Here is a 24,895-nt window from a genome sequence, read left to right on the forward strand (position 1 = left end):
AGTCCATATTTAATCTCAGGTGCCCACTAGCTATATTACCGTGAGCAAATTATTTCACTACAGTCTGCCTCAGTTTCCTCAATTGAAAATGGTGATAAAAGCACCTGTCTTCAGGGATTGTTGCGAAGACAAAATGAGATATTTTTAAATGCTTCTCATAAATGTGTGGCACATATTAGGTGCTTAATAATTGCTTGTTTCTTCTCTACCTCCTCCCACTAAAATTAATCCCTTTGTTCTACAAAGAAAGTGTCTCATGCCTTGGAAGTATTAAAAAATAGAGGGTAAAGGGCAGCTACATGGCCCAGTGGATTGAGAGCCAGACCTAGAGATTGGGAGGTCCTGGTTTCCAATATGGCCTCAGACACTTCCTGGCTATGTAACCTTGGGCAAGTCACTCAATCTCCATTGCTTAGCCCTGACCATTCTTTTCCTACGAACTAATACAAACAAGCTGAACTTCATTTTCCCCGTCATAAAATGGAGATATTAATACTTTGTAGTATCAACCTCACAAAACATTTGACAAGTTCCAATAAGATATCAGATGTAAATCTCTAGAGGGAATTTACATTGCAAGATAAATGTAATATAAGCTATTATTCTGCCAACATAGAGGACCTTGCAGATGGAATTATTGGAAGTTCTTCACAGTTAGAACTGGACCGTCTATATAGAATTCACACTGTATTTCTCAGCGATCAGATCAAGCAGTTTGGGTTTTAGGAAAAGAAGGGGAAAGGAAGAAAGAAAGCTATAAATGCAAAGTGACTCAGGGTCCTTAAAGGGCAAAAAAATTATAATAATCTGGCTACCAACCCAGATGAAAGCATTTAGAACAGTGCGGTCCAAATGACAAATTTGAACTAATGATTTGTCTGCTTCACAAAATAAGATCTCATTTGCATCTGTGCCTTCTCATCACAGATCTATGGGACAGATCAATACCAACAAAATATTGCCTCTGTGGAGACAGAAAAAGGGACAAATGTCACTGTGGGTTTAAGTAGTTGGAAAAACGTTCATGGAGTAAGAAGGACTTAAACTTGTCCCTGAAGAATGGAAAGAATACCAGATTTGAAATCTGGGAATTTGGTTCCATTTCTGTCCTTGCACTAAAAGGAGTCCTTTTGGGAGAAGAATAACAGCTAGGGTGTCCATAGCTAAAGTGTTTCCAAAATATTTGCCTCACAACTCAGTGACATATTTAACATGAGTGTTATCACCATTTTAAAGAGGAGAAAATAAAGATACAAAGAACTTAGATGACTTACCTATGGCCATAATATGGTTTAGAACTGGGACTCAAATTTCTATTTTTCCAATGCCTTTTTGGGGGGTTGATTGGGCTAGGTGGCCTTTGAGTTCACCCTCTAACTCTGAGATATTTTTATCTATGAGCCTCTGTTTCTTCATCTATAAAATGACAAATTGGATTAATCAGATTTTTATGTATGCTAAAACTGGATGATTTTATGAATGGGTACCATTTGACTAGGAGATGAGAGGCAAGCATGACCTCAGGTGGAAAGGCTCATTAAAAGAAAGTATTGACGTTCAAAAAGAGAAATGTTACAAAAGTAGGAATGACACTGGTACCTTTAGGAATGGTTATGCCTGCCTGATGTAGAGAGTTCATGGTAGAGGGCTAGGAAGAGATATGACTGCATAAGTAAGGTGGGGAGAGATTGTACAAGTCTAGTGATCTACTTTAGAAAATACAGATATATATTTTTCTATCCACCAAATCCTTTAGCTCATTTGAAAATATGTCAGGAATATTTGATTCAGAGATTCTTAACCTTTTTGTGTGTCTTGGATGCCTATCTTAGCCTGGCAAAGCCTATGGATCCCTTCTTAGAATAATATTTTTAAACATAAAATAAAATATATAGTATTCCAAAGGAAAGAAATTATATTGAAGTAGTTTTCAAAATATTTCTTAAAAAGCCAAATTCATAGGTCCCAACTTATAAACTTATGACTTAATATATTGCTAAGACTAAGTGAACAATAAAGGAAATAAGTTAAGAATCAGGAAAACATTCGTTGACTCCTGTTACTTATTTGTATTTTTAGTGAAGATGAATTTTAGGAAACTGGCTTCAAGGTTCATGCATCTTCCTATCCCAGTCCCTCCTACACCTGTAGCAAGAAGTCAGATGTGATGTTTCTCTGAATCTTCACTGGTTGCAAAATGAATCTAGCACTTTCTCTTAAGGGGCACTCTCTTGAGGAGCAGATTTTCCAACTGGCCTTTCATGGGAAAACTATGTGAAGCCAGGATTGTTGTCCCCATTTCCCTCTAAGGAAAGCCATCATTCTGGCTCATTGCCCAAAGACAGTTACCACTGGTCCATTAGAAATGGCCATCTATGTGTTGCCCTGAATATTTACAAAAGAAAGCACTTAAGTTTATCTCAAGGAATAGCACCAGCTTTGGAAAATGCAGGACCCAGTGTGAGAGTAACCAAACTGTGCCCTGCACCCTTCAAACCAAGTCAGTAAGTCCCTGTAATGCCGCCCTCACCCTTCAGATAAAATGATTTCTCCATCTTTGGTCCCAGCCGGCCTGGTGTCAAAAGTCAAGGCTAAAGACCGTGAGAGGATCTATAGTGGCAGAAGGAATTTCTTGCTCTTTCCACAAGTTGACAATGATAGCAGGGCAAGGAATGGCATCTTGACAGCCTGCCTGTTGGAGGACTTGAAGTGGGCCAAGAGCCATGGTCAAACTCTTGTCTCCTGGGATAAGTTACATAGAGACCTTTCCCTTGGAGGAGTTCCTACCCAGATTTTTTTTTTTTTTATGTAAGATCTTCTCCCTCTCTTTCCAAGAGGGCTGGTTCTTTAACACCGCCTCAAGTTCCAAGGTGCCATCTCCTCTTCCCTTTTGTAATAAGCATTGCTCTGTGGGCTCTCCGGGGTATTATAATTTGCAAAGTGGGTACACCAAATCTCCATAAATATTTTTCATTTAAAATCTGTTTAACTGGACCATATCTTTCATTGTTTTGATCTATAAGTCACCTAATGGAAATAGGTGAAGGCAGGAAACATTAGAACAAATTTATGTTTTATGGAATTATTGCTTAGAAAAAGAACCAAAGCTTTTTCTTTTTGTTTTCCTTTTTTTTCTTTCATAGCCTAGGCTAGCAGATTTCCAGTAAAGATTAACTCTATTGTCACCACCCATCAGACAACACATGCTCTGAGTAGCCAAGTTCTAGGAACCGAAGGGAGGGTACTGTTCTACTGAATGAATGACTAAAGAGATGAGTGAATGAATGAAAAAAATATTTATGTGTCACTAATTTTATGACAAATACTATTAATAGTTGCTGGAGATCCAATTAGAAATTTGTGACAAGTCCTCTTTGAGTTCTCCTTTGAACTCACATTCTAATTGGTAGAAAGAAGACAAAAAGGAGAATTTAACTGGAAGGTGAATGAAAAGATCTGGTGATTCTTAGGATGCCATGAAAGGACATATAGCTAAACCCAGAGATTCTTACATTGCATCACAGAGCAGATGGCAATCCCCAGAGATGGTACAGGGACAAGTCTGATGGCAAAGCCCAGTATTCCCTAGTGTTACGGAAATCTACAGAATACAGCTGTCATTGGCAGACTACATGGCATCTTATTTCCAGAGCATACAGATTATTTAATATCTTGAGGAGGTAGGGCAGCTGCCACAACTTGGGTGGTAACAGTATCATTACTACAAATTAATTCAATAAACAGGAATTTAGGGTTCATGCTATCTGAGAAACTAAGAGTGATAAAAAGATTGAAAAAATAACAAGAAATCTGAAAAAAACTCAAGAAGTATATAATCTAAGAGCTAAGCAATACTCTACATATTAAAATATTTAAATAAATGAAATTGAATTAAATATTGCAATACAGACAAAAAAGAAAATTTTTTTAAATTCAAGATGATATCTTCCATACTTAGTTAAATATTTTTGTGTCATCCTTGAATCACAGAATAATGATTTTTAGATTACCTTAATGTATTTCAGGATATTTCTGTACTTGAAGGTCCCAAGTGCTGAGCCTGATGTTTTACCCAGGCTTCCCAGTTACTTATAATTATACAAATAAATCACAGGAACCTGGAATTCAAAGTAAAAAAAAGATATCGCTGTTATTTAGTTCAATCTTTTCATTTTACAAAGGAAGAAACTGAGGCCTGGAAAGATAAAAGGATTACAGAACATTTTTCTGGGGCATCTTTAATCAAAACTGAATACAGCCTTTTCTGTAAGAGAACTTAGTCCAATCACCCCCCAAATCCCATTCCTTCCAGAATTCCCAGAAGGTGATCATGATCATTTAGATGCTTTGTCATCTATTCAATTTATTGCATTAACAGAATGTAGGGCCAGGAGGAGACCCCTTGTTTTTTGTTTCTTTTCTGGTGGTGAAGAGGTAGAGAGTGCATGAAACTTGAGAACATGGAGGTGGCGTCTATAGAAAATAGGTTCAAGTAAGTCTTGAGTAGCCAGGCTACATAGTGATGGCACTAGTGTCTGAGGTCCCCAGGTAAGCAAGGCAATATTAGAGAGGAGAGTGTACATGCTTTGAACTGAATGGAGAGAGCATCCATACAGGAGAGAAGAGAAGCAAAAAGGAAAGTCAAACAAAGTAGTTGGAAGACAAAGGTTTACAATCCTGCTTGTGAAATAAGATCCATTTCTACCCTTGCCACACTCTGAACCCAACTGATACTAGACCAGAAGTAAGGGCACCAGCTAAAAGTCTTAAAAAAAAACACAACCATGAAATAAAATTACCTTCATTTGGAATTTTTTTTTCACATTTGAACAAAATCTTGTGTTAAAAATTAATCTATGGAAAACATAATGGCACTGAAATTAATGGGTAAGAAAAAAAGACAAGAGTAGGAAATCACTTCATTTCATACCATGGCTATGGCCCATTCTATGGTGTTCAGGGCTGAAAGACTGGCCGCTATTTATAAGGATTTCATTGTTCAGTCCTTTCAGCCATGTCTGGACCCCATTTAGGGTTTTCTTGACAAAGATACTCCTTTCCTTCTCCAGCTAATTTTGAAAATAAGGAAACTGAGGCAAACAAGGTGAAGTGACTTGCCCAGGGTCACACAGGTAGTAAATGTGTAAGACTAGATTTGAACTCAGGAAGAAATTAGGATAGTTAAGCAAGAAGATAAGGAATGTCCCCATTATGAAACTATGGTGCCATCACGCTCGTCTCATTTCAGCATTACACTTCTGGTCCTCTTCAACACCTAGACCCTCCAGGCTGAGGAAATCCCTAGTACTGGGTAAGGGCTGTGTACCTACCAGCTACCTCTAGGGCATAATGAGGCAGAAATAGGTTGGTGTCCTAGGTAGGCAATTCTAGAAGCTTCAGATGGAGGCAGAAGAAAGAACCAAAATTCAGCAAGGGGAGGTAGCTCCATTTCCTGGCAGTCGATGGAGAAAGAAGTCATCCAAGCATGGTAATAGCTTCCATTGGGCTAGTACTCCAAGGTTTATTCTCATAAGAGCCCCATGGAGTGAATTATAGAAATCTTATTACTATTAGCATTATTTCAGGGAGTGAAGGTGATCAGGACCTGTTATTTCCCCAACTGAGGACACTCACCGTGTAAATGATCTTCATCCACAAATACTGGTATCTTGGTTGGCAACTTATCATCTTATAGCTTTACCTTAGACACTGAGAAGCTGAATGAGCATCCAAAGGTCACAAAGTTAGTGTCTGCTGATGTATAATTTGAACTCAGACCTTCCTGCCCCCAAAGCCAACCCTCTATCAGTTAGGACAAACTACATTCCCTCCAGTATAATCATCTCTCGTTTCCAATTGAAGAAACTGAGGCTCAGATAAGAGTTCATTTTGCTGATTCAAACACTCTACATGATAGATGCTCCCCATCCCACCCATTCTAAGCGATAGATCGATCTGATTTTTTTACACTTTCATAACTACCCTTGATCATCATTTACATCTAATCCTATACAAATAGGTATGGTGGGGACTGAGGGAAGGAGGAACATATGGCATTATTTGGCCATTCTTAATCCTGAATCCCCTTGGATGAGCTCATGCCAGTCCAGCACTTATTTGGGTCCCTGACATAACTTTATTTCACATGATGAGATCAGAGGCCTCACATACTGCAAATAGAAGATGACGATGATTTCACAGTTTGTTGTGGCTATCCCCTGTGTCAAGAAAAAACTCCAGAGCAGACATTGCCTTCCTTCCAAGTTATCCCTTTAATCTTTCTTTTTAAGTTATTCTATTCTTGGCTCCTATGAAAATTTTGTACATTCTGTTGATAAAGACAGCCTATATGTAATAAACCTAGAGTTTATAGACAAGAATATATAATTTTAAACATTGTTTCTGGATGATTTTCCCCCCAATAAACAATATCATCATTTTCTCTGAGTACTTCTTTGGAGATCTCATACCACTATGTCTTGTCCCAAAGTTGGGCTTGGGTTGGTTTCTGGAAAAATGGCAGGGATTAATCAAATGAGAATGTATTATTTTCAGCATTTTGCCAGTGGTCTGGCTGCAAGTATGACCAGATTGCCAAAATGTGTTTCTTCTCTGGTAGGGACACTTATTTTTTTTTCCTCCCTTAGGGGCCTCTGTCACTATGGAAACCATCCACAAAGCATGTACACAGGGAAAAGGGTTGAGACTGAGTTTTCTCTCTCTTCAACATACATTTGAATCAGTGATCCAAAATAATGAGAATATATCTTCTCCTAGTTTTGTCTTTTGTTCTCCTCTTTTGCTTCCTACTCATTTTTCTTCTCCTCCTCTTCTTCTTCCCCTTCCTCTTTCTCCTCTTCCACCTTCTTTTCCTCTTACAAATTATTAATCTAACCCAGAGAAGACTAGAGGGAACACAATTATGGATTTCAAGTATTTGAAGGATTTTTTGGAAAAGGGATTAGAATTGTTCTGCTTTGTCCCCAGAGGGCAAAACCAGGAGTTGTTGGTCAAAGCTGAAAAGAATCAGATTTAGGTTTGAGGCCAAGGGAAAAAAAACAATTTTCTAACAATTAGTGACCCCAAAGAGAAATGGCTTCCTGGAGAAGTGATGAGCTCTCCACTGGAGATCTTTGAGCAAAGCCTGGATGAGCAGTTGCTGAATATCTTGCAGCAGGGTTGTCTTGGGTTGGCTTGGGGGCACCAGGGTTATACTAGGTGGCTGCTAAGATCCCATTCCATCTCTGAAATCCCATGAGTCAATAAGGCATATATTCATTAAATACCTCATGTTCTGGGCACTATCCTCTATGTTGGGTTATGGGAAGTGCAAGATATTTGGTCCTTGCTCTCTATAGTTGATAGTCAAACTAAAGAGATAAGACTTTCATAGAAAAAGAGAATAATGAGGATAAGATGTTATAAATTATAATGTACACAAATAGTAAAATGAGAGTCCAGAAGAAGTCATTTCTCCCCATCTCCAAACTGAATACTGAAGCCTAGTTCTAGTGTTGGAGAATTGAATTAAGCCCTTTCTTCTGAGTAACTTGGGGCAGCAAAGTGGCACAGCTCATAATGTCAGGAAAACATCTTCCTGAGTTCAAATCTGGCCTCAGACCTTTATTAAATGGGTGGCCCTGGGCAGGTCACTTTATCCTGCTTGCCTCAGTTGTTCATCTGTAAAAATTCAGCTGGAGAAGAAAATGGCAAACCACTCCAAGTGTCTTTGCCAATAAAACCCCAAAAATGGGGCCAAGAGGAATCAACAGACAACTGAACAATAGCAACAAAAATATGAGGCATTGTTTCAGTACTTTGGTAATCTGTCCTCTCTTTAATATGCATATCCTGTAATTCCTTTCCACCACTCACCTTCCCTTCTCACCCTGTCTGATTATTGCTAATTAAGGTATTCATTGTATTGCAGTGGGAAGAGGACTGAATTTGCTTGGAGTCCAAGGAGTTCAAACCCCAACTCTGCCTCTTACTATCTGGGTGACCTTAAGCAAGTTACCTAACCTTAGGGTCTCAGTTTCCTCACATGTAAAAATAGAGTTTTGGATTATATAATCTTAAAGCCCCTTCTAGGTCCAAGTCTATGATCCTTGTATAACTTTTCCACAGAAACTTCTTTATAGGATAACTGTATTATAACTTCCCTCCTATATTTTTTTAGAGGGAGAAAAAACATCATTTTAGAAACATATTGTGGAGGTGGGCAGCTAGGTAGGTCAGCTGGATGGAGAGCTAAGCCAAGAGATAAGAGGTCCTGGGTTCAAATCTAGACTTAGACACTCCCTGGGCAAGTCACTTAACCCCATTGCCTAGCCCTTGCCACTCTTTTACCTTGGAACCAATACATACAATTAATTCTAAATTGGAAGGTAAGTGAGAAATTAGTAAGAAATTAATATTATTCTCAATGTAATTATTAATTAGCAATAGTAGTATCCCCAATTAAGTGTCTTTAGAGCCCCAGTAATAGGAAAAGAGTTAATCCCTTTTGGATGAGAGAAATTGTGATTCCCCATCTCAAGAGCCAGAGAAGAACCTTTTGGCTGGAATGTGCCTGGGGAAGGCTGACTCTCTTGCACACACATACACACACACACACACACACACACACACACACATTAAAATCTGTGCTTTGCTAAACTTGAGGGCAAAGTCAGTAATTAGGAGCCAGAATCCCTCTTCTTATTGAAGTTTCCTCTTCTCCCATCCTGATTCCCTTGGCAGCCCCCAAGGGAAAGTAATGACCTATTTTTTTCTCTTTAAGATAAATAGAAACAAAGAAATAACTCTTCCCCTCCTTGTTATCTGACCAGCACAAAATGTGTTGGAAATGTCCTGGGATAGAATACATTGTAGACAGAAGTTCGGACCCTGAACTTCTTGCTGTTGCTAACTTGTTCATTTGGAGATGACTCCTAGGAAAGGATGATAAGCATGTATCAAAATGAAATGAAACATCTAACTGTAAAGGGTGACAAAGTATTGTATTATATTCCCCATCCCTTTTTTCCCTAGAAATTATAATTAATCTTGTCTACTTGGGGGCACATTCTCCTGTGCTGTGGCTCTCCTCTTTCCCTAAAATAAAACTGAGTCTGCATTCTATCAAAGGTCTGCTCTGTTCATTTGAGTGCTCATGGGAGTGCAATCTTGCAATATCAAGACCCTCCAAAATCTTCCCTTCACACAGTAAGGATTAAAAAAAAGAACAAATTGTGTGACTAGAATGACAACCTTCTTTTCTTCCTCTGGGAAGGAAGGGCTTTCCAGTTGACCATCTGCAAAACCCACGATCCAGGAAGAGAGCACCAATAGTCTAGTTGAGTGAGTAGGAGATGAAACAAACTGTTAAATCTCCCCTTATGGGAACCTACGTTATTGTCTAGTGATCTGCTTTTTTTGTATGACAGAAACACAACAGTCCAGTGAAATGACTCAGAAAGCTATGTATTGGATGGGCAACCAAGTCCTTCCATTTTTATATAACAAACATTTTCTGAAATGATTGAAACTGCATCCAGTGAGTGGTCTTCCTTAGCCCACTAATAAATTTCATATCCTTTCAGTTTGACTACTCATTTTATTTGCTTTCCAAATTTCCAACCTACTAGTAGATGAAATTCTCCTTGGATTTCCTAGGAATCCTAATTGAGAAAGGATAAAGTGTTGAGCATGGGGCCAAGGAGACTTGAGTTCAAATCCCATTTCTGACATTAATGCTTGATTTGGAGTTAGAAGTCTTGTGTTCAAAATCCATTTTTGCCTCTATTATTTGTGTGTCTATGGACAAAACACTTCATCTACTCGGGCCTCCATTTCTCCATCTGCAGGATGAAAAGAAGTAGTTTGACTCCTAAGATCTCCTCCAATTCTAAATCTTGAACCTATAATGAATATAGCAAAGTAATGGATTATACTAGGAATCAGGAGACCTGATTTCTGTTCCTACCACTGCCATCAAATGACCTACTGAGCAAGTCATTTCATTTCTCTGGACCTCAATTTTCCCATTTGTAAAATGAAGGAATTGTACTTGGTACCTTCTAAAGACATTCCAAGATTTAACATTCTTTGATGGAAATATGTCTTACTGTGTTGGTTTAAAAAACCCAGACATCATTTGAGCATGTATTATGGAGGCTCCATATTATTTCCCCGGGTCACATTTAAGCATTCTCATCCAAAGGGACAAGAATTATCAATTTCATAGAGCAGCAAGTTCTCCCCAATGTCTTCATCAAATACCCAGATGTTTTCCTGGAAATCGATAAAGGCAGATTTGAATATGCTTTTTGATTCTGGCCAACTTGAGTTTTCCTCCTAATAAATATGGCATTGCTCTTTCTTTTTCCCATCCTCATTGAACAGACAGATATAGAAGATACAAAATGGTATAAACAGAAAAAACCAAATTGGCAACATCCAACTAGTATTTATCATTTGGAGTTTTAGGGCTAGAAAAGGAGCATCATTAAGGATAATTTTCCAAAATCCATCTTTGGAAAGGAAGTATGGTTAGAGCCAGTTGATCGACATTGGGGGACTGTTTGTTCACTTTTCCCAGATTGGATTCTATGCATAATAAGCACTGTTAGAGTTATTCCACAGTTATCTCTTTGCCCTGTAATAATGAATACTGAATACCTTCCTCTTGTCAGAAATGGAGGCCTACTTGGATCTAGCCTCCACACATTAAACATTTCAGCAAAAATATTTAAGTTCTATTTCAGACCATAAACATGTGGTGGAGTAAACATCTGTTTGCATTTGCCACTCTGATTTAATCATGCTCTGTCCATAAATCACAGATAGAAGAAGCAAAGAGCATAAGCCCAAAGATTCCATTCCAGTAAAAGGGTGGGGGGGAGGAGAAGGAATTGTAATTCACTTCTGAGCATTTTAAATGTTGCCTTGGTGATTCACAACAACAGCAGAGGCTCTGGGAATTAGCACCCCTATATTTCATCCTCATGGACCCCACCCTTTTAGATTTACATGCAGGAGAGCCACTTCCCTAGCTGGCCCTCAATGTAGCCTTGGTAAACAATAAGTGATGGCTTATTCATCTTGAACCCTCGGTATTCTACACAATCCTTTGGCCAGCTTGCCAAGTTTTTTCCTCTAACTTCTTTTTTTTGAGGTCAAGTATTCCAGTCCAAGATGTTTTGAAGGAAAACACCCTCTTTTTGTCTCTTTTTTCCAGATGTCTCTTGGCCAACAGCAATCAGCAAGAGGTGTGCCTTGTTTGAGATGCAAGGGGACATGTGCAGGCTTTGAGCCACATCCTTGGAGGTAATGGAGTGACTGTAGGAAAGGCCCTGGCCTTCCCTGATTTCCTAACTGTCCTCTTTAATAATGTTGGTCATTCTTCTATGCCAAGCCTACTTAGCTTACATGCCATACTAAGTAGAAACAGTTCAGAATGGCCTGTACTGAGTCCAAAGTGAATGCACGTCTTATTTTTCTGAAATTTATCCTATTTAACATGAGGCTTTGTCAATTAAAAAAAAAAGAAGAAAGAAAAATCTTTTGCAAATGAGGGGAAACATAAAGACTGAGATTAACTCTTTATAAACCTTTTAAAGACTTAATATTACCTAGTTCATTTCTATCAATTTGATTCAGTCACTATTCCTTAATTGATTATTATATAGCAGGAGGAAGGAAGGAAGGAAGGAAGGAAGGAAGGAAGGAAGGAAGGAAGGAAGGAAGGAAGGAAGGAAGGAAGGAAGGAAGGAAGGAAGGAAGGAAGGAAGGAAGGAAGGAACAAAGAAAGAAAAAGAAAGTGAAAAAACAGAGTGAAGGAGGGAGGAAGAATGCAAGCATTGTGGAAGAGGGTATGGGAGAAGGCCAAATGTAGACTGATAACCATTTACAAAATTTGTATAGAGTAAATACAAAGGAATTTTAATAGGGAGATCACTAACAGCTGGGGGGGGGGGAGATGTATGAGATCAAGATTTGCCCTGGCCTTCATTAAATGGCCTCTTACCTTGCCCAGTTCAAGCCCTGGCTCTACCTTTTCCTCTCCTTTACTTCCAGTCAGATTCATATATAACTAGGAATTACATTGTTTGTTCAATACTAGGACCCAGGAGCTCCCCTAGAATGGGCCAACCAGGCGAAAGAAGCATGCCCTTGGAAACTAGTTTCTATGTTGTTGAAAAATTGGCTGCAGTGGCCAAAGGGGGTTGGGGGGATATTCCTGAACAAGGACCCATAAATTTCAGCACCCTTAGACAATGACTCTATTGTCCCACCTTGGCCATGGTTCTGCTTCAACCATCCTTCCTTGGGTAGTGATTCCTAGAAGAAGCTACTCAACCAGTCAGCAATCCTAGTAAGTACTTATTACATTCCTGGAACTGTGTAAGTCTGGGGAAACAAAGAAAGGCAAACACATGGGTCCCTGGCCTCAAAGAGTTCACCCATTCCAAATGGAGAGACAGAACGCAAACAGCTAAGACTCCATAGAGATACGTATGGAATGTAATCTCAGAGGAACAGTGTAGAAAAGGAAAAATCCATCTAGATTCATTTAATTCATTAGGAATTTATTGAGTTCCTATTACTGTTCTAGAAAAGATGAAAAATTCATTTATACCTTCTGGGATTTTGTTCTGGTGGAGGGTGTGTGTGTGTGTGTGTGTGTGTGTGTGTGTGTGTGTGTGTTGGGGGATCAGAGGAAGGGTCCCAACAAGTATGCAGGTAACTATTATATATTTACAAAGTGTATGCAGAGAAAATACAAAGGAATTTTTGTGGGGAAAGATTACTAGTGACTAGAGGGATAGGGAAAACCTATCAGAACTGACATCTGAGCTCTCTTTGGAAGGAAGTTAGAGGTTCTAAGAGGTGGAGGTGAAGAAGGAGAACATTCCAGGCACAGGCATGAGCATGGACTAAAGCCTGGGCAAAAGCACCAAGGCTAAAAAAAGACCTGAGCCTCTTAAAATTCATTCAGTCCACAACAGCCTCTACCTCTAATCACCAAGGCAAAAGGGGAGATCAAAAAGGATTTTCCCTTCCCTCTTCCCTTCTCACCCTCTCTGACTGCCCTTTTGGTGACTTGTTTTTCTCTTCAAAGTTGCCCTGAATATTTATTTGAACCTAGATAGTAATGGCAAGGAGGATGTGATTTTTTTTTTACACACTCTGTTCCCCCCTCCCTGGGCCCTTCCTTACTGACACTGATGCGATATATATGGGCTATGCTGTTAATCAGGGGGTATGTGATGAGTAAGCGCATTGGACAAGGGGCTCTCGGAGCATACAAAAATAATTGTGATACATGATACACGCACGTCTCCACTAAAGCCCTTCCCTGGTGCCTCATGGCCTACAAGTGACCCTAGATGCTTGAAGGCCAAAGAACGAATTCCCCAGTGGAGGGTCTTACCGAGTTAGCGAGTTTTTGAGCATAAAACTGGGGTTTTGATTCAATTCTACAAGCATTTATTAAATGATTATTATGTGCCAAGAACGAACATATGTCAACTGTTTGAGAACCAACCGAGCTAAATTAGGAAAAGCTATGAAGCAGAGGCTTGGTTTATTTGTTTGTCTGATTTTTTTTTAAGAGTGGTAGTCACAATAACTTAATGGAACCATCTCCCAAGATCATATGGTGGAAGGGTTGGAATCTACCTCTGTACCCACACTGAAGAAATCATAGGTCTTTGGAAATATGGGATTTATTAGAGTAAAACAGTGACTTTCAGATCTATAGTCTCAACTCAGTTTATTCTCAAAACAGATTTTTGTGAAGTAGCTGAGACAGATGGCATCATGTCCATTCTATTCATAAAGAAACCCCCCGGAATTTCATCCAGATTCTATCTCAACCTTGCCCCCTTGGTTTTATAAACTACCAAATTAAGATTCAGAGATGTTACGTTTACTAGCCTCTTTCACTGGTTTCCCCAACTCAACAAACACTCTTTCCCTGCTCCAATCCATGTTCCTCATAGCTACTGGGGATGCTCTGAACTGAACAGATTTGACCATGTCACTTTCCGAGTCCAGAAATTCCAGAGCTATTTCTGGGACAAAAAATACAAACTCCTCAATTTAACATTTGATGCATTTCACAAGCTGGCTGCAGCCTCTCTTTTAGCCTCCTTTTATGATGTACTACTCCTCACCCTGCACTTTGAGGTCTAGCCAAACTGGTCTTTGGGCTGTTTCTATTTTTGTACCTTCAAAGTGGCCATCCCCATGCTCTCCCTTCAAAGCCACCTCGTCCTCTTAGAATCTCTTATTTCCTTCCGAGCTCAGTTTGACTACCAACCTTGCCATGAAGCCTTACCCTATCCCCAAGATGAGCTTGTATTTTATTTCTGTTCTGGCATACTTATTTATGTGATGCTATATCTCCTGATAGGATGTAAGCTCCTTGAGAAGATCAATTTTTTTTCATTTTTAGCCTTGTGTCCCCAGAACCTACCATAGTTTTTTTGCACATTATAGGCATTTAATAAATGTTTGTTGACTGATTTATTATCCAAGGTCACAAACTAACTAGCAGCAGAACCAAGATTCAAACTCAAGTCCTCTGATTCCAAATCTAGTTATTTTTACAATGTGTCATAATCTCCCTCCCAGTAATATAAAATAGTAAAATGAAAGGGGTGGACCAGGAAATCTTTAAGGTTTTCTCCATCTCTAAGGCAGCTAAATAGCAAAGTAGATACAGCAGAGCCTGGAGTCAGAAAGATTTAAGTTTAAATCCAGCCTCAGACATTTGCTGGGAAAGTCACTTAGCCTCTGTTGATCTCATTTTCTTCACCTGTGAAGTAGGAATAATAAAAATAGCCATTATTTCCCAAGGTGATTGAGAAGATCTCATGAGATATTTGCAAAGTACTTAGGACAATGCCAGGCATCCAGAAGTCACTTAATACATGCTTGTGCTTTTCTCCTCCCCTACATCCCCTCTTTTGCATCTTTCTGTATCCCTACCACCTAGCCCAGTGCCTGGCACATTGCAAACATTTAATAAATATTATTTGTTTGTTTTTTTCAGTCTTATTTCCCACTACAGCCTCTCACATACTTTATGTTTCAGCCAAAGTGTATAACCATTATTCTGCCAACATGGCCCCATGGGTTGTGTGTATTTGCTTTAATACTCCTTCTAGATCATCAGCAATAAGATGTTTTCTTTTTATCTTCCCCAGTCTCTAACACAGAGCTTGGTAGAGAGCATATTCTTAATATTAATTTTTTGGATATGCAAACATTAAAAAGTGCATAATGTGGTTTACTGTGGTTTCAATGATGCCGTCTATTCCTGCCTTGAGTTATAAAAATGGATGTCACCCAGTGAGATTACACGCCAGGCAAGCATTCAACAAATCAGTTCCCCATTACAGTGACAGACTGGTAGCCATTCTAGCTTTTCAAAGTGAGTCAGAAATACGGCAGTCACAGATTCATCGATGTAGAGCTGGGGAGAGACCTCAGAGGCCATGGAATCCAACCCCACGCAAGTTTTACTGATGAAGAAGCAGAAGCCTAGAGAGTGTAAGTGACTTGTCGAGTTTTACACAGCCAGTAATTGTCAGAGGTGGGATTCAAACCCATGCCCTCCTGACTCCAAGTCTATTTCCCTATCCACTACGAAAAACTGCCTCCTGGGGAAGGTCCAGAGAGGAGATGAAGGCAGAAAAGAAGACAGTTGTTTGGGAGCAGACTTTCCACAGCACAAAGTGATGGAAAAATGGGAGGGCTGGTCCAGAGCAACCTCAAATTTCCTGGTCTCTGAATGGAGCTTTCAGTCTAGCTAATTTGCTATAAAGGTTAATTCCCAGTTCAGAAGGAAATATGATTCCTGAGTCCGGTACTGAGGGATTTCTTCAGTGCAAACACAGTTCATAGTATGTATGTCAAAAGGGCTTGGATTTTCTGAGCATGAGGAGAATTTCTAATTTTATTTCATTTTAGCCTTCACTTAAATCCAATCTAGCCTTAGCCTTCTACATACCTTAAACTTGTTTACGTGTCAGTGCAAGGAGAAAATTCCAGATGGTACAGGGAAAGGGAGAGAAATTAGAGAACAGGAACACACACATACATACTATGAGGATTGTGTAGCAATTATGTTGTGATTCCAAAAAATATCCATTTCTTTTAATGCCTCCTTGTGGTAGACTTCTTTCTTTTTGAATCCCTTACATTCTATTTTAGAATAGGTACTAAGTGTCAGTTCCAAGGCGAAAAAGTGGTAAGGCCATGGGGATTAAGTGCCTTTCCCAGGGTCACCAAGCTAGGAAGTGTCTGAGGTCAAATTTGAACCCAGAACCTCCCCCATTTTCAGTTCTAACCACTTGCCACCTACTCTACACCTCTGACAATTACTGGCTGTGTAAAACTAGACAAGTCACTTACACTCTCTAGTCCAGTAGACTTCTAACGCCTCTAATCCTAGGGGCAATTCTTGGCATAAAAAACTTCTCAGCAATGTTTCTAGGTTTATTTAAATTTGAGCAAACAATCCTGAATATCATTCAGTTTCCCTACATTCTTTTTCTGGAAAATCAACGTACCATTGATGATAAAGAACAGTTTCTTACCTCGGCCAACTCTGCTGCTGCTGTATATTTACAGTACTATTTAAAAGAAATTCTAGCCAGTCAGAGGCTCTGGATAACTACAGTAAATGCAAGGATGCTGGAGAGGGAGAGAAATGAGATGACCTTCTAATCCATTCCCATTTTATAAGGGAGGAAACTAAAGCCAGGAGAGATAAAGTGCTTTGCCCAAACTCACAGAGCTAGTGAATGGCAGCTTTAAGACTAGAACCCAAGTGTTCTGACTTCCTACACCTTACACCATGCTCCCTATGCAAGGTATCATTAAGGCACTGGGCTAAGCGATGGGAGTACAAAGAGACAAACAATATGACAAGCTATCAAGGAGTTTATAGTCAACTAGGATAAGAACATCAAATAAATACATATATATTAAAAATCCATTTAAATAAGAGGAGAGGGAGAGAGAAAGAGAGAGAGAGAGAGAGAGAGAGAGAGAGGAAGAACGAGAAGAGAGAGAGAGAGAGAGAGAGAGAGAGAGAGAGAGAGAGAACAAATAAACAGTAATATCCAAGAGGTGAAACTAATAGCTGAAATTCAAGAAAAATCTCAAGTCTGAGACAATACTTGAACTGAGTCTTGAAGGAAGCTGCCAAGAGATAGAAGTGTAGGAGTATTTTCAAGGCATTTTAAACAATCTAAGAAGGGCACGGAGGTAGGAGATTGATGTTATATATGCTGAATATCAATTAGATCAGATTAATGGGAATGCAGAGTTCTTGAAGAGTAAAATGAAATTAATCTGGGAAGATCAGCTTCAGCCAGATTGTGAAAACCTTTGCATGCCATCAAAGGACTTTATATTTTATCCTGGAGACAATAGAGGCCACTAAGGTTTCTTGATCAAGGAACTGACATGGTCAAACCTGTATTACAGTGATGTTCATTTCCAAGTTGTTTAGAGGATATACTGGAAACAAGGAAGACTAGAGGCAGAGTGACCTGATGGGACACTCTTGAAATAATCCAACTACTCTGATTTTACAGATGAGGAAAACTGAAGACCAAAGAAACTAAGTCAAGACTAGAACCAAATTTTCTCCATTCCATTTCCTTCCTACTATGCCAAACTTCCTCAAATTAGTCATCCTTATTTTTTCTCATATAATAATGTTGTTCCTTATCACAAAAAATCCTTAATGTGATTGCAAGTGTGAATTCCATAAAATTTGAGGAGACTCGTGTATACATTTGCTATTGCAATTTTAAACTGCTTACAATGCACTAAACACCGAGCTAAAACTCAGGGTCTGCTCCTTGGGCACCCTGCATTATCCATACAAGAGGTAATGAGGGCCTGAGAGAAGGTGGTCACATGTAAAAAAGGGGATGGATAAACTAGGAATGGGGGAGAGGAAGAGGAAGAGTCTTGTCAGTATCCGTCAGATCAGATCATGTAAATGGGGATGATCTACTCAATACAATTCAAATCAATTCAGTAAACATTTCTGAAGCTCCAACTTTGTGCCAGGCACTGTGCTAAGCACTGGGAATAGAGGCAAAAATTGTCTCTGCCCTCAAGGATCTTACAACCTAATGGAGATTACAATCTAGCTGGGTCTGTAAAGTTAAATGAATTTTTCATTTTCAAAATGTCTTCTAGATAATGGGTCATTGAACTACAAAACCCACTAACACTAGATAGGTGAGGAAAACAATTTGTTGGGGATTGATGATGAGCAAGAGATGCCCAGCATCCAGGTGATGGAATTAGAGCCACAAGAAGGACAATTGATATTCTCTAATCCAATACCCTTTATTTTACACGAGGGAACTGAGGACCAAGGAGGCTAAGTTAAAACTAGAAACCAATTTCCTCCATTTCATTTTGCTTCTACTATGCCAAGCTTCCTCTAAGTCCCTCCACTGCATCCAAAGCCTTTCCTAGAATTATGAGACAATATGCTATAAAATATAATTGCTAAGCTCAATTCACATTCTCTCCATTTCCTAACAGGCTTATATAAATTAAAATTCATGTGATGTTCGCCCAACAAAGCCTTCAGCAATGGTAGTTATATCTTACAACATGAAACTTGCATAACCTAAAATGTTATTTACCAACCTGAGGAAGACTCAGAAGAGAGGTCATATAGAGCAATGGCAAGAACCTTAGATGGGGAGTCAGGAGACCTGGGTCCTAGTTCCAGGTCTGCCCCTAGCTGGGCTACTTTGGGCAATCCATTTGCTTTCTCTGGGCTCCATTTTCCTTCTCTGTAAAGTGAGATGGTTGGACTAGTTGCTTTCCAGGGGTCTTTCCAACTCCTAAAAATTCTCTATAATATAGCTATAAACAAGGTAAAATTAAGCTTTCTTTTTTATTCATGTAAAAAAGGCACCTAAGACAGAATATGGGAACAAAAGGAGCTTCCCCTTCTAAGGAGCTGCCACAGAGCAGAATTTTCTAAAAGAATAAGAAACATTCATTTAGAAACTGTCCCAAAAGAAGAACTATTATATAAAATAATAATGCTTAAAAAACCATTACATAAAATAATAATAATACTTTAAAATTATTACATAAAATAATTGAATCTAAAAATGGCATGTATTTCCTTCTGGCCCATATCCCTGTCATCCCCTCTATGTCTCTGCCATCTCTCCTGTGTCCCTGCCATCTCCCCTGATTCCTTGCCATTTCCTCTGTGTTCCTGCCATCTTCCCTATGTGCCACCCATCTCCCCTGTTTCCTTCCCATCCCTCCATGTTTTCATTATCTCTCCTTGGGTCTCCCTTCTCCCTTCTTTCCTACCCATTTTTTCTACATGTGAAGTTGAATGAGGGAGTTGCCCTTTGCTTCTTTGTTAACATGAAAAAAACCCAGATACTCTAAGAGAGATATCAATATGAAATGTGCCAGGCTTGAGGTGGTACACACCTGAAATCCCAGCCATTGAGGGAGGCTGCAGCTGATCACACATTGAGCTTGGGATGCAGAGGGCTCTGCTGATTAGGTGTTTGTACTAAGTTCAGCATTAATATGGCGAGCCTCCAAGAGTGGGGAGTGCTACCCAGTGGGCTAAGGAGTGGGTAAACTGGCTCAGCCCCGGTTAGGAACAAAACACATCAAAGTCCAGATACCGATCAGTAGTGAGCTCCCCTTAACTGAACAAGCTCTTCACAAGGCACTGGAAACTTAGTATATATCCAGTGAACCTTTCAAAGGGAAAGGAATGATTTTCCTGAAATCAGACAGTGATCCTGTCTAGATATCTAAATTTTGCCTGCATGCCTTAAAGTAACCAGATTCTAATGTACATGGTGTTTGAGGGAAGCCTCAGAATCTGAATGTTACCAAATGACTCTTCTTCACACATACAAATACACATGCACACATGCACACACGCACACACGCACATACGCACACACACACACACACACACACACACGCTCACTTACACACATTCCTCAGGTCCCTCCCCACCATCAAGCCAGACTTCATCCAGCCCAATATCTCCTGCTTAGCTTCCAGACTTCTAATAGATTTCATTTCCTCTGGGTGCTGTCCACTCTTCCCCAAGAAACTTCACAGCTGCCTTCTGTCAAAATTGCACTAGCATAGCCAAATTTACAAGTGTCTGTTGTTTTGGGGCCCATAAATCTTGGGGGAAACTCCTAGAAGCATCTTTTACTGAATGAGCCTGCCCTGTCACTTCAGGACACAAAAATCAGCTGCCTTTTGGGGGGGCTGGGGAAGAAAGGTGGGGGACATTCTCCCCTTCCCCATGGGAAAGCAGTAAAAATCTGTCTCATATTTTACATCACCAGCACATTCCTTGCAGAAATACCATACTGGCTTTTCCCAAATAAGGCTTTCAATCATAAAGGCGGCTCCTTGTCTAGGGTCCCAATCTGATCCTGACACTAACCTTTCCAAGGGACTAAAGTGAAACTTTGAGCTTTCAAAAGAGCAAATGCCACCACAGTCGTGCTCCTCGCCAAAGGATGACCTCACTTATCATATCATCCTCTCCCCCCACTCCCCACAGGAAAATATGCAAGTCATGTAAATGCAGCCATGGAGATCACAGCCTGAGCTCTGAAATGGAAGATGATCGGAAAATTGGCCGCTTGCTGACAGATTCCAAATATTCTACCCTCACGGCCCGAATCAAAGGGGGAGATGGCATCCGCATCTATAAAAGGAACCGGATGATTATGACCAATCCTATTGCAACAGGGAAGGATCCCACCTTTGATACCATCACGTATGAATGGGCTCCTCCAGGACTGACTCAGAAACTGGTAAGGACATCTCTCTCTAGCCTTGAGAAAGCACTCATCTCCTGGGACCCTGAATTTGAATAACTGTTCCTTCTGGACACAGTGGAAAGAGCATCATTGAAATCATGCCTTTCTCCTGTTCAAGTATGGTACCCAAGGGATACCACACATTTCTTGGTATTCATCATCTAGGAACACAGGACTGGGGTTCAAATCCCATCTCTGTTGGTTACCAGCTATATAACAATGGACAACTCTCCAGATGTCAGTTTCCTCATTTGAAAAATGATAGGGTCCTCCAGAGTGGTTTCTGAGGTCCTTTCCAGTCTGACACCTATGATTCACTGTCTATTCGTTTCCTTAAAAGTCAAGAATTTCATTCAATTCAACACATATTTATTAAACATTTGCTCTTATGTAAGGCACTGTGCTGGGTGATGGAAATAAAAAGACAGAATCCATCAGTGTCTGTTCTCAAAAAGTTTACATTCTTTTGGAGAAATACAACATTTAGACAGCTAAAGGAGTGTAAGAGTGAGAGGCAATGTGGCCCATGGTAGACTGTCCTAGAAGGTCAGGGGAGCTAGGCTAGATCAGGAAGCAGGCTGGTGGTTACACTTCAGTTCTAATCTTCCACTTGCTATTAGAAAGAGAATGGAAGGGTTTGGGAATGGGAATTCAGCACCTTTGTAATCTAAACCATACAAATAAGAAAGACTGACCATAACTTGCTCTACAAATTAATCACAGGTTCTGTTTGAAGATTTCCAAAAGGAGGGATTCCACCCACACACACACACACCTCTTGAGGCAGCCCAATTCACTTTTAGATAACTCTAAGCTGTGAGACCCTGAGCAAGTCATTTCACCTAGTTTGCCTCAGTTGCCTCATCTGTAAAATGAGCTGGAGAAGGAAATGGCAAACCACTCTGGTGTCTCTGCTAAGAAAACCCCAAACAGGGTCACAAAGAGTTGGACACAAATGAAATGGCCCAAGAACAAAACTGATAAGAGACTTTGCTTTTTGTTTCTTCTCCAACCCAACAGCAAGTCTAAATTTGACTCTTCACAACTTCAAGTGATTGCTCTTAGTTCTGCTTCCTTCTAGAGTCAGATAGAAAGCATTCTAACCCCCCTTCCATATGACAGATTTTCAAATACTTGAAGGCAATTCAGCCCCCTCACCCCAAGTCTTCTTCTCTCCATGCTAAATATACCAAGTTCTCTTCATGATACCCAGAGGTCATGGACTCCAAGCCATTGGCCATTCCAATTGCTCTCCTCTGGGTGCTCTACAGACCTTGGGTGAACCCCTCTACTTCCTCTCTTGTCTTCCATGATATCTTCTATAAAATGAGGGAATGGGACTAAATCTTACAAATTAAATTAATTTACAATTAATTACAAATTAAATAAATGAATAAAATCAAACTCTTACAAATCCCTGATTCTACAGTCCTGCTCGTTTATATATTCGGGTTTCATAAATTCGATGCTACAATAGTGGCAGTTTGGTTGTTATGTGAAAACTCAGGCACATCCTCTTCTCATTCCCTATGAAGTAGGATATCTCTGTATATCCCTGGCCATATACCGCCATGGAAAAAATGTCAATGACCACATGCTGCGTATGTGGTAGAAAGGATTCTTGTTCAGGCACAAATTCACCTAGATGGCAACTGAGGTCATTTTTGAATCTGAGACCTTGTGATTCAGGGACCCATTGCTTCCTTCTAATCAGAATCAATGTGCATAGAAGAGAAAATACATTTATTTCTGTGAGGACATGCAGGTTCCTAATCCTTCCCTACCCAAGAAGGCTGGATTCAGAACAGAAAAAACAAAAACTAATTTTGCCCTCATCCAGAGATGGCATAGTTCTGGTGAGGAAACCCTGAAGGTATAGAAAGGCAAAGGAATTTTTGGCAAAGATGTTAGGAATGCTGCAAAGGTAAAATACAATATATTCTCCCAATGGACCAGCTAAGAATTATTTTTTTACTTTTTTTTTAAAACCTTTACGTTTCATCTTAGAATCAGTACTGTATTTTGGTTCCATGACAGAAGAGCCTTGCCTACTAGGCAAGAGGGTTAAGTGACTTGCCCAGAGTCAATAGTTAGGAAATGTCTGAGGTCAAATTTGAATCCAGGACCGCCTCCCTCTAGGCCTGCCTAAATTACTTAATTGCCCCTTCCAATTATGACTATTAAGCATTTCTTCAAAAGCAACAGATATCAAGAAAGTTTAGAAAAACATACACCCATAGATAGAAATCAAACTAGCTTTACAAATATAATTTGATAGTTTTTTTTAACAAGAATATTTCATTTTGGAAACATCCTTTATGACTATTTATAAGATTCCTAATTTTCTTAAACACAACCTCCCTCTGTTTTCTAAATTTTAAATGTCATTTTCTCCAATGAAGATGTTTCTACCTTCTCTTTCATTTCTCTTATTTAACCTTAACTCTCAACAAGCTGCTTTTTTGAAAGAGTTTGGTTCCATTTCTTGTCCTTGGGTCACATATACCAGCATGCTTTGGGGAACCAAAAGCAGAGTTCCAAATAGATGACCCTAAAGAGCTTGAGTGGTTAAGCAGATGATATTGTCATAGAAAACTAAAGATGGAAAGGATTTTAGAAATCATCTAGTTCAATTTTCATTTTATGAATGAGGAAACCAAGGCTCAGAAAGCCTGTTTAAGTTACTCAGGCTTGTCCAGCTGGCTATTGGCAAAGCTAGGCTAGAACCCAGGTGTTTGGACTCCCAGCCCAATGTTCTTTCCACTTCAGCATGCCTAAGGAGCTCGATGTTCTAAATTTGTACTTCCAGGTTTCTTTCCCATTTTCAAGTAAACTAGGGTTCATTCATTTCTTTGTGTCTGCTGAAACCATTATTGATGACTGATGGTCTGAGCATGCTGAGTGTCATGACTCAGCAGTTAAGTCTGCAGACCCATAGATTGCCCATTTTCCCTCAGTAAATTATCAAGTGGCTCCAATGGATCTGGGACTGCATTTTTGTTTCCTCTTTAAAGTGACCTTTAGGGCAAATCTGAATTCATTCATTACTTAAGGCCTCAGGCTGAACTGCCTTGAGTTACCCAGCAGTTTCTCTGTTAATGATACAAATATTAGTAATTCAACTTTAATATTAGCTCTAAAAACTGAGGTGAAATAGAGGAAGCTAGGTAGTGCAGTAGATAGAGACAGGAGATCCTGGGTTTGGATCTGGCCTCAGATACTTCCTAGCTCTAGGACCCTGGACAAGTCATATAACCCCAATTGTTCTGCTTTAGAATTGCTGCTTAATATCCATTCTAAGAGGGAAGATTAGAATTTTTGAAAAAATGAAAATACATTTTAAAAAGACCGAAAGGAAATGGGTGATTCTTTAACTTAACACATGAAAGAGTCCTCAACTGTTCTTTTGCCTTTTAAGTCCAATGTTGTGCTCAGAAATGAATGGTGGGACAGGACTATTATATTGGAACCTTAGAATGCCAGGCCTGAATCCTTAGAAAGAATATAGGTCCCAGGCCTAGAGATGGGAGGTCCTAGGTTCAAATCTGGCCTCAGCCACTTCCCAGCTCTGTGACCCTGGGCAAGTCACTTGACCCCCATTGCCTAGCCCTTACCACTCTTCTGCTTTGGAGCCAATACACAGTATTGACTCCAAGACGGAAGGTCAGGGTTTAAAAAAAAAAAAAGATATAGGTCAACTTCCTCACAGGCTATGAATCATAAGACCTAGGTTGATCAACCCCTTACCAACTACATAATCCTGGACAATCAATTGTCCTCTCTAGATCCCCACTTCCTCTCCAAAATGAGGAAGTTGACCTATATTCTTTCTAAGGATTCAGGTCTGGCATTCTAAGGTTCCGATATAATAGTCCTGACCCACCATCCACAGAACGAAGAGAATTTTTTCCCTTCATGAGAGTCTGTTAAGGTGGATCCAATCATGCTCTCACCCAAATCCCCAGAGAGAGTTGGATAGGGTTCAAGGTACCATAGTGGTTGTGGTTGACTAATTCACAGAAAATTTGATCTCA

The 24,895-nt window shown here is 39.7% G+C and overlaps 1 protein-coding gene across 3 annotated transcripts in view; it reads left to right on the top strand.

Moving 5' to 3' along the window:
* LMCD1 (LIM and cysteine rich domains 1) overlaps window positions 1-24,895 on the top strand; it is an 88,029-nt gene that overhangs the window by 31,042 nt on the left and 32,092 nt on the right. For 2 of the 3 annotated variants that reach the window (XM_001374941.5, XM_056804573.1), the window contains exons 2-3: window positions 11,222-11,310; window positions 20,600-20,855. In XM_001374941.5, the coding sequence (XP_001374978.3) occupies window positions 11,222-11,310; window positions 20,600-20,855 (345 nt within the window). The remainder of the gene's footprint in view (window positions 1-11,221; window positions 11,311-20,599; window positions 20,856-24,895) is intronic. The other variant, XM_007500143.3, reaches the window with a different exon arrangement.

This window comes from Monodelphis domestica, chromosome 7, assembly GCF_027887165.1.
Source record: "Monodelphis domestica isolate mMonDom1 chromosome 7, mMonDom1.pri, whole genome shotgun sequence".
Lineage (NCBI taxonomy): Eukaryota > Metazoa > Chordata > Mammalia > Didelphimorphia > Didelphidae > Monodelphis > Monodelphis domestica.